This window comes from Grampus griseus, assembly GCF_964374135.1.
Source record: "Grampus griseus genome assembly, chromosome: 12".
In the NCBI taxonomy this organism is placed as follows: domain Eukaryota; kingdom Metazoa; phylum Chordata; class Mammalia; order Artiodactyla; family Delphinidae; genus Grampus; species Grampus griseus.
In genome coordinates, this window is record NC_139006.1 from 16,299,411 (window position 1) to 16,311,479 (window position 12,069).

General features: G+C 58.3%; 2 protein-coding genes across 9 annotated transcripts in view; both read right to left on the reverse strand.

Annotated features, from left to right (window-relative positions):
- RPLP0 (ribosomal protein lateral stalk subunit P0) overlaps window positions 1–12,069 on the reverse strand; it is a 57,739-nt gene that overhangs the window by 13,859 nt on the left and 31,811 nt on the right. The gene's annotated exons all lie outside the window — the stretch shown is intronic.
- The window catches only part of PXN (paxillin), a 46,406-nt gene that overhangs the window by 6,886 nt on the left and 27,451 nt on the right, over window positions 1–12,069 (reverse strand). For 5 of the 8 annotated variants that reach the window (XM_082667389.1, XM_082667387.1, XM_082667386.1 and 2 more), the window contains exons 2-7: window positions 4,958–5,184; window positions 4,551–4,666; window positions 4,015–4,151; window positions 3,719–3,920; window positions 2,748–2,883; window positions 459–1,328 (exon numbers count right to left, since the gene is read on the reverse strand). In XM_082667389.1, coding sequence (XP_082523515.1) covers window positions 459–1,328; window positions 2,748–2,883; window positions 3,719–3,920; window positions 4,015–4,151; window positions 4,551–4,666; window positions 4,958–5,184 — 1,688 coding nt within the window. The remainder of the gene's footprint in view (window positions 1–458; window positions 1,329–2,747; window positions 2,884–3,718; window positions 3,921–4,014; window positions 4,152–4,550; window positions 4,667–4,957; window positions 5,185–12,069) is intronic. The other 3 variants (XM_082667388.1, XM_082667384.1, XM_082667390.1) reach the window with 2 other exon arrangements.

Here is a 12,069-nt window from a genome sequence, read left to right on the forward strand (position 1 = left end):
AAGCACCTTCCAGGCATTACTTCATTTAATCCTCTGGACAGCTCTGGGGGAAATGGTCTATTACCCTCATTTTAAAGAAAACTGAGGCTGGTGCGGGCGTTGCCCAAGGTCACCCAGGGAGCAAGTGTTGGAAGCGTGGTTTGTATTCAGTTCTATCTGGTTCCCAAGCCCATGCTTTTCACCATTCCACACACATCCCATCAGGATGTCAGGGGAAGCTCATCTGAAGGAAAAAGCCTTAATCAAGCAAGAGGCAGGGTGCCACTAAGAGAAATTCCAGGGCCCAGGGAGCTCCGCTGGCCCCACAGAGCCCACTGCCCAGGGCTGGTTGTCAGGGTCTCAGGCCACGGCATCTCGGAATCGGCTGCCCAAGCAAACATGCGCAGAGTGGGAGGCTGCATGCAATTAGCCAGGCGTGGTCCACTTGGGGGCCATGCCTGGCAGCCGTGCGAGCTCACGCCTGCCTGGCCAGAGGTGGAAATCCTCTCCGTGGTGTTGGGTGTGTCCATGACCACAGCCTGTGGAAGTTCTGGCCGTTCCCTCCTGGCCTCTGCAGCGGCTTCGGTGGTGCCCTCTGGCCTCCTGGGGGTCTCGGGTCTCTGGGCTGGCCTGACCAGGCTGCCCCCCGTGGCCATCTCTCCACCTAACTGCTCCTCCTCAACTGGGGCATGGCATCTGCTCTCTGGTTCCCCTGGCTCTGGCCTTGCCCTCTCCTTCTGCTGTCCACGTGCCTTCGTGAGACTCCAGGTATCCGGTAAGATAGCCTGACGGTCCACGGCCATGGCAGCTGGCTCGATTACTTCCTGGAAGCTGGGCGTAGCTCCCCGGGGACACTCAGGCCTAAGCGCCTCCAGAGCCCACGGCCACTCCCATGTGGCAGCCACAGCCTCTCCTGGGCACAAAGGGTTGGCTGACAGCACTTGGGGTTCCCCAGCCTCCTGGGAACCTGTGCACCCAGCGTGGGGTAGAGTGTGGCCGGGAGGCACCCTGGAGAGCTCACTCACCAGGCTCGCGTTTGGTGGGTCCCTCCAAACACGAGCCTGGCTCTCTGCACCCGGTGGCCCCAGAGAACTCTCCGTGGAGGGAGACCTTGAGTTGGGGGTGTCAGGCATCTCCCCAAGGCCAGTCAAATCAAGCCAGCTGGGGGTCACATTGTCCTCAGGGCAGAGGACCTCCAGGGTGTGGCCGTGGCCTCGAGGGGAGGGTTTCCTAGGGGGTGGCAGGAATACATAGGGCCCAGGAGGAGGAGGAGAAAGTATGTGGTGTGGGGATGGAGCTGAGCTGGGCAGCAGCCTTGGGGAGCTCAAGGCCACAGCAGAGGAGCTGGTCTAGAGGAGAAAGACAAAAGACAGAGGGGAGAGGAGAGAGAGTTGGGAGAGATGAGGAAGGAAGCCCACTGCAAGGGGCAGGCTGGGCCTCAGGGCTCTGAGAGTCCCCGTCTACACTGACAAGACAGTCTACACTGACAAGACCAAGGTGGTGGCGAAGCTGAGGCATGAGGACTGGCCCTGGAAGAAGACCCAGCCGCCAGAAAGGTTTTCCTGGGCTTCATATCCCTGGCTCCCATCAAACCCAGGCGCAGAAAGCAGCCTCTGAGCCATGCCTGTCGGGCACTGCCCCCCGGCCAACCCCAAGTACAGACGAGGGAGAAAAAGCTAAGGTGAGGTGGGTCTCGGGGAGGTCAGCCCAGGCACCAATCAAGGGACAGACAGCCACAGGCAGCTCTCAGCTCTGTCTCTCCCAGACAATCCCAGCTCTCCTACATCCCCCGAGACCTTGCTCCAGGGGCACAGTGAGAACCAGCGCAGCTTCCCAAGGGATCTCAGAAAAGCAGCACAGCCTAAAGGGTGCTGGGGCAGGGCTCCCTCGGGCCAACTCCTGAGTCCAGTGTACTTGCTCCTGACGGTGGCCACTCAGAACCACTGGCACATGAGGGCCACAAGCCCAGGCCGTACCCATCCCCCCCGCCCCGTGAAACCCCAGCCGAAGGGAGGCTTGGAGGCACCAATGGGGCCAAGAGCCGGCTCCCCTCCTCCGATTCCCTAAGTCATGCCCCCGTGGAAGGGTGGAGTCAGCAACTGTTGGCGAGTTCAGTCCCCATCAGTCCCCATCAAAGCACTGCATCCTCTAAATAAAACATCTCGGGTCTGGCAGGCCCGGGGAGGAGATGGGGCGCCTCATGCAGGACTGGCCCAGTAGCCTGACGGGTGAGGTTTCCCAGAGAGAACTTGTGGGGACTCAGAGGCCCGTGGAGGATGGAAGGCGGATGGCAAAAGAGGTCTGTGGATTCAGGAGCCAGAGGCAGAAAGAAAGGATGTGTTGAGGACAGCCAGCCAGCGTGGGAGATGGGGCTCCAGGGCAAATGACCTCTCGGAACAGGATCCCACAAGGCCCAGCAGAGCACCCCCTCCCCTACCAAGAGCAGCCATCGACACAGGGTCCTTTGTCCCAGCCTCCTGATCCCTCGCCTGGGTGGCTGGGAGCTGAGAGCACCCAGGGAGGAAGGAATGTCCTGCTGAGCACGTCCTGCCTTCACAGGCTGAGAGGCAGCTCAGTCCCCACGTGGCCATCCTGGCCCTCCCTCCCCCATATCCTGGCAAGGCCAGGGCACTGCCTGCGGGGTCCCAGGCTCAGGGCGAGGCACCCAAACACGCAGGGGCCAAGGTCCAGCTACTCATGCTGAGGTACAGGAGGGGAAGGATGGGGGTTCTGAGGGGCCAGGGCAGGGAAGAGGGACCTCAGGGCACCTTAAAATCCGACAGCGAGGCCATCAGCTCATCCAGCTCCCTGGTGGCAGAAGAGGCGGAGATGCGTGTCTGCTGCTGGCTGGAGGTGACTCGCTGGGGGCTGCTCATCTCGCCCTGGTTCACAGTGATGGCGGGGCTGCACGCAGGCATGGCATCAGCGGGGACCCCAGAGGCCAGACCATGCACCCCCAGCATGTCCCTCCCCTCCCCAGGGGATCAACAACTCAGCTCTGACACTGGGGTCCTGCCACTCCCAACCCCAGGGAAGCCCACCAGCTCCCAGTCTCTCCTGGGGACCCATTGTTGGGAGGGGCTGCTGTCAGCCAGCAAGACAGAGCACTGAGGTGAGCTGATGGCAGAGAGGCAAGGTCAGCTCAAACGGCACTTCTTTCCAAGAAGACCAAGTCCAAGCCTGCCCGTTCAACAAGCCCCAGCATCCTGTGTATCCTCCACAACACTGCACGTACATGTGAAGTTGTTCCAACAACACAGTAACACCAAGGAGAGCTAAGACTCGGTAGACACTTACCATGGGTCCTGCGTGCACGTGCTTTACGTGTGTTATTGGGTCTCACCCCTACTGAGGTAGGTGGTCTTATCCCCCTTATCCCATTTCCCCTTATCCCATTCTACAGATGGGAAAACAAAGGCTTGAGAGACAACACTTAGTAAGTGCACAGCCAAGATGTGAACCCTACTGTGTGGCTCCAAAGCCTGTGCTGACAGCTGCTGGGCTATGGGTGCCCTCAGCGTGCACAGTGTCTGTCCTTCCTGATGGATAGTGGCTCGTTGAAGGCAGGCATGGTGTCTGCGTGACTCGTCACCATCCCCCAAGGCCTGGTGCAGGGCCTGGCAAACAACAGGCACTTCAGAGGGAACGGGTGACACTGGGGATGAGACGGCAGACCCTGGAGCATGGGACAGGCTGGGCGAGACCTTCCCCTGCCTGGGAGGGCCCAGTGGAGACTCACACGGGGCTGGGCACGGAGCTCTCCAGCTCATCCAAGAGACTCTCCACGCTGGGCCGCACGTCCTCCAGGCCCCGGCCTCCGTTCCGCTTGGGCTTCTCTTTGGTCAGTGGCCCAGCTTTGCCCCCCAACGGGCTGTTATTCTCCGGGATGCCGTAGTGGGGGCTCAGAGCCCCAGGCAGTGGGGGGCTTGAGTTGGCCTCATCTTGGGATAAGGGAAGAGAAAAGGTGCTCAGCCCTGAGCCCTGCAGGGATCCAGAGGCCAGCAGGTGGGCCTGGTGGGCCTGACCTAGTCCTACCTGCAGGGTAGCCTGGGGGGTTATGCTGCACGGCGTTCAGCTCCAGCAGCAGGCGGTCGAGTTCAGAAAGGTTGCTGCCCAAGGAGGAGCTCATGACGGTGGGTGAAGGCTCGGCTGACTTCTGCTTGTTGGGGAAGCTTTGAGAGGCAAAGGGAAGACCTTGGTGAGAGACGCTCCCCAGCTCTGGCGGCCCCCAAATCCTCAAGGAGAATAAGGCAGAGGGGATACAGCGTCTCCACCGGCCAGAGGACGGAGAGCGGGGAAGTGATGTGGCAAGAAGAGGGGAGGAAGGAAGTCTTGCTTCAGTTCTTGAACCTTCCTCAAAGCAGGGCAATGTGAGAGCCAGCCCAGCTGCTGCACGGTGATGGCAGATAAGGCCACCGGGCCAGGTGAGAGGCCTTCTGCCGTCTAACCCAGTGACCCTTGAGGCAGAATCCCCCTCCCATCCAGCGCTGTGCCGTGCCTGTCCCTGGCCTCAGTGGCCTCTGCCCGTCAATGCGCAGGATTGCCAAGCAGGGGGAGGAGCTGGGCAGTACCTGTACACGTGCTCTTCCTCGCCAGCTCGGGGACACGGAAGGCCGACGCCGTCCTGGGGGTTGGAGGCACTGGAAGTTTTAGCACTGGAGCCGTACACGGGGGACGGGGATGGAGGCTGCAGGAAGGACAGTGCTCAGAGCCTCCCCGGGGAGGAAAAGGAACAGCCCGAGTCACCCCCGGAAGGCTCCTGCTCACAGCCAGTCTCACCAGGGAGTTTCCACACTCTGACCAGGAGACAGGTGATTAACACTTGGTCACTGCCCCCTCACGTGGCGGCGGCGGGTGGGGAGAGCCAGACGCTTCCCGCCTCTTCTCCCTACTTCCCTGATCGCTGGCTCCCCGAGCCACTGCCAGACAAGCTCCTTGTGCCCTGAAGCTGACTTCCGAGGCCCTGTCCCCACCTTACCTGCTGGTGGATGAATCGGGAGGTGCTGGGCTGCCACTGGTCTAAGGGGTCAAGGACCGTGCCATTGAGGGCCTCGCTGGACGGGGGTGGAGGGACAGGGGGTGGCACGGCAATCTCCTGGTATGTGTGGTTTCCTGTTGGGTACGAGTAGGGGGTCTCCTCAGACAAGAACACAGGCCGTTTGGAGATGTGGGAGGTCGTGGACTCCAAGTCTGCCAGCAGGGCGTCTGCAGAGAGAAGGCGTGGGGAGCGGGTAAGAAAATGGATCCTGGGGACGAAGTCTCCAGTGGCAGCGCCCTCCCTGCCTACACCCAAGAGTTAATGACTTCTGAGCACCTGCCCCGCCCATGGGAGAAATGACTAGCCTCAGGTCAGGAAGGTACCAGCCCAGACCAGCCTGGCTAAGAACAGCTCCCAAAGCTCTTCTCCCCAGCCACGAAGAAGGTGCTCTGGAGGTTCCTGGGGCCGCCCTGAGGGCTCTCCTACCTCTGGGAGCCGGGCATCTGCGTTCCCTTCCAACAGGGCTGTGCAGCTGGCTGGCTGGCCAGCCGGGAGTCAGAAGTACCTGCCTGGAACCCGCACTCTGACTCCGCAGGGCAAGGCGGAGAGAATGGGTGGGAGGGGCCCCACGTCACGGGGAGGGGCCTGGGCACTGCCAGGTCCCACTTAATTTCCAAGAGCTTAAGCCCGCTCAGCCCCCAGCCTGGAGGGGCCCCTGGGGTGGTACCCGCCCTCCTGACCAGGTAGAAGTCGAACCTCAGGCTCCAAGCTCCTCCTGAGAGCCTCGGGGCTGCTGTGAGAAGTGTGAGGGACAAGGCTGGTGCAGCGTTCCCGCCCCCACCCCCCGCCCCCGTCAGCAGAGAGGGGCAGGACTGCTCTGTAGGCTGTTTCTGCGGAAGCCTGGCAAGCAGCCTGGCCCCAGAGGCTCCAGGGCCCCACTATTCTGCTTTTAACAGCAGCAAGGGAGCCGAATCAGCCCTCAAGTGCAAGCTTCCATTACCCTGGCACTAGGCAGTCCGCAGGGGGCCCTGCATCTCCCCAGTCCCCAGACAAGAAGGGTACAGCTGGAGGGGTGGGGGCAGGAGCTGCTGATCCTGCCCTCCTGGGACCCTCAACAGCCCCACAGCCTGGCCCCACATGCCATGCCCTCGTTCCTGCTGTGTCACCGACTAGTTCACTCTCCCCCCGCTGCTGGCCTGCTGCAGTGGGGTAACTCGGTCCCTGGCCCTTGTGATAATAACCACCAGAAAGCAATGGCTGGATCATGGCCGTTTACTAGTAACAGGCACTGTGTTGGGCACGTTGCATATGTGATCTCAGTTAATCCTCCTAATACCCCATGAAGTTGGAATTCTCACCCTCCCTTTACAGACGGGGAAACCAGCTTCAAGAGGTGGTGGGACTGGCCCCAAATAACAAAGCCGGTAAGTGACAGGACTGACTCCTCAGAGGCCCCAAACCCCAAAAATCTGCCCTGCAAGAGGCTGCTGTGGTCACAAGATGGTGCCAGATTTAAACAGTACAACTTCCTGAATGACGGGGCCCAAGCTCCGAGAGCTGCCAGTCTGATCCTTCCTGGTGGCCCTGTCCCCAACCCCACCCCTGCTCAAAGGAAGTAAGAAAGAAGCAAGGGCCTCACCCAGGGCCTGGGTCTGTGGGCCCACACCTCCCAGCTACGTGCCCTGATGTCCTACCCCCAAGGCTGGCAGCACCTACCCCAGGCTCCTACCCAGCTGATCAGAAGCTTGTTCCAAGGCCTGGGATGTCTCTGACTTCCAAGGAAGGTCAGTTCCTGCAGCCCCCGACTCCTCCAGGTCCTTTGGAAGAAGCCTGACTTCCTATCTCTAGCAAACCGGAACTAGAGGGAGTCTGTGTGTCTAGGTAACAGTGGAAAAGGAACCAGTGTCCAGGGCCAATCCCAGTGGCCTCTCCACGGCCACACCTGCTGCCTTGGCTTCACAAGGCGTCCTGGCTTCCTCTGGGCCCAAGCCAGCAGGAGGGGTGGGGTCCCTCCTTCTCCATCATGGGCAGAGCCAGCCCCCAACAAGTGCAAGTCCAGTAGGGGTAACAAGGGCAGCTGCCATGCCTGAATGCCCACCACGTGCCAGGAGTTTCACCTGTGTCACCTCTCTTTCTCCTCACGATACCACTAGCACAGATGGCAAAACTGAGGTTCAGAGAGGCAGAGGCACATCTCCACACTGCCTGAGCTGGCTGAAGTGACACCGCTGAGACCTGAACTCGGGTCTCTCGGGCTCCACTCAATAGAAGACAGATGGTTAAGCTTCCTTGTCAAACCTTCTGAGCCAGGGACACCACCAGCCTCTGCACCAAACACCTTCTCCCACCTCACTCATGACCTGACTGCAAGCCTGGCTTATTGGTTCACGGATGGATTCTGGTTTATGATTTAAACAGGCTCTTTTCAACACAGATACATCTGTTGGTCAAAAGGACCAGTCCTGGGGGATGGAGAAAAAAGATCTGTGGAGTCAAGCCAGACCTGAGTTCAGTCCCAGCTCCTCTATCTACACTACCCACAGCCACAGAGCAAATCACTTAGCTCCCCACCTCACAGCACTGGCGTGAGCTTTATATGGGATAGCAGATGCTATAGTACACGGGAAGCTGCAAACACCACACCTCAGGTGCTTTGTGTAATTCAGAAAAAGATTTTCCTCCAAGGAGGTCAGGTTGGGTTGCAAAGTGCTGACTTCTCCTAAGTCCTCTATGGGTAGGATCTGGGCAAGACAAGAAAAGGGCAACCTTGAAGAGAAAAGCAAAAGCAAAGTAATAAAGTAACATTCAAAGGAAAACATTTGGGGACTTCCCTGGTGGTCCAGTGGTAGAGAATCCACCTTACAATGCAGGGGACGTGGGTTCAATCCCTGGTCAGGGAACTAAGATCCCACATGCCGCAGGGCAATTAAGCCCACGTGCCACAACTACTCAGTTTGTGCGCCTCAACTAGAGAGCCCACGTGCCGCAAACTACAGAGCCCACGCGCCCTGGAGTCTGCGCGCCACAACTAGAGAGAGAAAACCCGCGTGCCGCAACTAGAGAGAAGCCCGCGCGCTGCAACGAAAGATCCCGCATGCCTCAACTAAGATCCGACACAGCCAAAAATGAATAAAATAAATAATAAATCTTTTTTAAAACACCCCAAAAACAGAGTGAAACATTTGTGGATGTCAGAGAGCGGAGGCACACCACTGTCCAAACTTGTGTCTGAGTGAGAGTTAGGACGTGCACAGCCACCGGTTCTGCGGTGTAGCTTCCTCCTCTCTCTCCATCCTTGGTCTTTGCTCTGTGATAGACAAGACTTGGTGCCACTGTCCCACCAAACCCCTCACAAGCACCTCAGGGGAGAGCCAGGAATACAGGAGGCACGGAGGAGTACTCGCTGGCCCCTACTTTGGATTCCTATGGGTGCCGAGGCCTGCTCTCTCCCCAAAGGCTGCAAAATGGTGATGGGCCAAAGTCTCCTTGCAAGCTCAGCAAACTCCTCCCCGGCCTGAGTGAACAGAGGTGGCAGATGGAGTCCACTTGCAGTCCACAGTGGGGGCGGGGGTGGGGGGAAGGTTCCCAGTTTTCAGCTACAGTTACTGCCTGGTGCCAGCTCTGAATACCCTAGGGGCAGGCTCAGGATTCCTTCTACACATACCCCGAAGAAGGTGTCAGAGAAAATGGTGCCGCTGGAACACACCCTCTCTCCCACATGTTTGGAGGATGGCTTCCATACACACAGAAGCAGTAAGCAGTCAGGGCTCACTCATTCAGCCTAAGGAAGGCCTCAGACTTCCTCAGCGTCACTCCACTAAGCTTCTGGGTCCAGGCCTGAGACCACCGGAACAAGTCAGAGCAACTAGGACCACCCTAGTCACCCTGGGGAAAGAGCTCTCTCTGGGGCTTCCCAGCCCCTTGCTGGAGGAAATCACCCTAGATTCTGCAGGCGTTTTGCCTCTCCAGACCAGCGGATGCTGGCTCTGTCACTTCCATCCAAGAAGAGGGAAAGCCCAGGTCTCTGGGAGCCTATCCAGTGTATGTGTGGAGAGGGAGAGTTCTCCTTTCGAAACTGGGAATGGGGGAGTTAATGCAAAGTTTCCAGTCCACCAGAGGCAACCAGCTTGTTGCGCCCTGGCAGCGAAGGGGTGCAGACCGTCCTCCGCTGCCCACCAGAGGGAGCTATTGGCCCGTCGGCTCTCCGCCACGGGGAGTAACCGAAGGTAACCTCGCGCAATCACGGAATTTTAGAGCCGGGGAAGACCCGGGAGCCCCCAGCCGGCCATGGGTGCACCGGGAAAGTTTCAGTGCCAGGGAATGCCTGACTGAGCTGGAGGGACGGAGCAGGCTGTGAGGAGGCGCACAGCGACGCCGGGGGGCCAAGCCTCTGGGCCGTGCCTGCAGCACACATCATCTGAAGGCGTGACTCAAGAGTGACACAAGAGACAGACACATGCCCTAGCTTCTAGTGCCCAGCGGCTGCACCTAAGCAGCCACTCAGAGGAGTTGTGGCTTCCACTGAGAGGCTGCCCAGGAGCAAACGGGTGGGTGGGCACAGCGCACGGGGCCAGGACAAGGTGAAAGGCCCTTCCCTGGGCCCCAGCAACCATCGGCCGTGCACAATCCTGAAGACAGGGTCGGGGGTGGGGGGTAGCCGCTGGCTCTGCAGCCCTGAGGGGGTTAAGACTCAGGTGCCCAGGCTCTCTGCGCTGGGAGGGAGGAGACTCGGGGGCCAGTTGGGCTGCATTCCAGGGCAAATGCTGCAGTTGCTCCCCTCATATTCCCAGACCAGCTCAAGCGCCCAGGACGGAGGGAGCCCCAGGTCCCCTCACGTCCCCAACATAGGGGATCTCCGCCAGACTGAGGCTTGGGGGCCTGGGTTGACCCACAGACACACGGCGCCCAATAATAAGTTAAAGAGACTCAACTAACCACCTCCACCTCCACCCCCAACTGGAATATAAAGACAAGTCAAGCCTCTTTCACAAGCCTGGCTTCCTCCTACCCAAGCCCGGCAACTTCTTAGTATGTGATAAAGACTATCAAGATCACAGACCTAGAGCTGGATGGACGCCAAAGAGAGTGAGATAAAGGGCCATCCAGGATCCCTCAAATGTGGCGGGGGGGCGGTTACCAGAGCGATTTCATTCTCCCTCCCAGGCTCTGAGGACATGAGATGTTAGAACTCACACAGGGGAATTCTGAGTCACACAAACTCTGCTCTGTGGCCAAGCTGCTCGTCCAGCTGCTTAACTGCTCTCGTACCTCGGTTTTCCTGTCCGTCCAATGGGAATTCCACCACCTTACTCACAGGAGTAAGGATTACATGAGAGAGTGGATATAAAGTGCCTGCTTTAGCACAGTCCCTGGAATAGAGCACATGCTCAGTAGATGGAGTTCCCTCCCAGAGAGATGGTTAGCCCTGGAGGGGAAGGAGAAAAGCGCTTCAACATCCTGAAGGCAAAGGATGTTGCAATCCTAGATCGTCAGTTAGGGGCTCCATTCTGGGGAAAACAAGGTCACCATGGAGAAGCCTGCCCAGCAGATCTTCATGATGGGGCAGGTACATGTGGGGCATCATCCCATCCCAGAGTTCACAGGCTCCCCTGCCACACCAGCGCTAGGCCGATCTAAAAGAGGTGGGGTCCTTTGGCCACCAGGAAGACCCCAGCTTGACATGCCTTATATTCTTGATACCTAGCCTAGAAGAGGCCCACAATAAGAACAAGGCTCAGCTCACCCACCTTCTTTCTGCAGGCCAATGTAACTCAGCTTTCGCAGCTCAGGCAGGTGTTTCCTTGGGAGCTGAGAAGCAGAAGGAAGGTGTAGCAAACACTGCCCTGAGAGCTCCAGCACAGCCATAAGGGACTGCCATTGCACAAGGCCTTCCCAGGCCAGGGCCAACTGTCCATTCCCTCCATTTATGGTGAGACCCAGACTCTAACAAAGACAGCAGCAGTTTGGTGAGTCCCTTCCCCACCGGACCTGGAGAAACCCAGCCTTTCAGCCTGCCTACCTTGCTGGGCTCAGAACTGTGGGCAAGAGAGGTTTCGGCCCCCCTGCTGACCACCTGCGCAGGCTTGGTGGCCTCAAGTGTCAGAGCAGAAGCTGCCCAGCCTCCTTACAGCTGCCCAAGCTCAGTACATAAGCAGTGAGTGGGGCTCGGCCCTTCCTAAGGAAGGAGCTGTGTAAACAGCAGGACCGGCTCCCCTCTACGGGGATGGTCTCATCTCGGCCCCTTTGCTGAGACTCTTCCAGATTAGGAAGGAGAGCAGGACGAGAAGGCGTGTCTCCCCCTCCCCCAGCCCTGAGCACATGAGCAGTTAGAGCAGAGGTAATCTAATCCAGGGCAGCAGGGCACTTTTACATGGTGAGTAACTCCCCAGGAATGGGGAGCTGGGTATATTTATCCTGATAACTGTCCTGGGAGGAAAGACAGATCTGTGACCAGTAAGGGCCAATCTACAATTTAGGCCAGATCTGCTCTGCACTACCCAGCCCGGGGACCCAGGGTCTGGACACCGACTAGGAACTCAATCTCCTGAAGGGCCTCCCCTGCCAGTTTGGGTTCTTGTCAACCGACTGCCTCCTCTCCAAGAATTAAGGGGCCCTGTCTATCTTGCTTGATGCCATATCCCCTGCAGGTAGAATGAATGGCTGAATGACAGCGGGACTGTGAGGACGAGGAAGATGGGGAAGGAGCCATGAACAGAGAAAGTTGCCAGTGCCAGGATGCTGTGATTCCAGGCCCAGCCTGCTGGGTGCCTGTCATCGGGTCGGGCATCTTCTCTAGCTGTAAAACGGGCAGAACCCAATTTGTTCCCATGCCTGATAGCAAGCTCTGAGGAGGAGATAACATAATTTCGGGTGAAATTTACACAGAACCTTTCTGGAGCTCTTTGGAGTTTGTCTAAATCCAAGATACTGCTATTATCTGAATCCCAGACAGCGGAACTGCTCTCCCTAAGGGGATGGAGGAGAAACAATCGATACTGGAGTGTCATTTAAATATTTAATAGCAGTGCCTGGAGGTTATGAAGACGCAGCCACCATTCTCCTTCGCTGACTCATGCCTCACTCAACAGGAACTGCAATTTTACTCTCAGCCC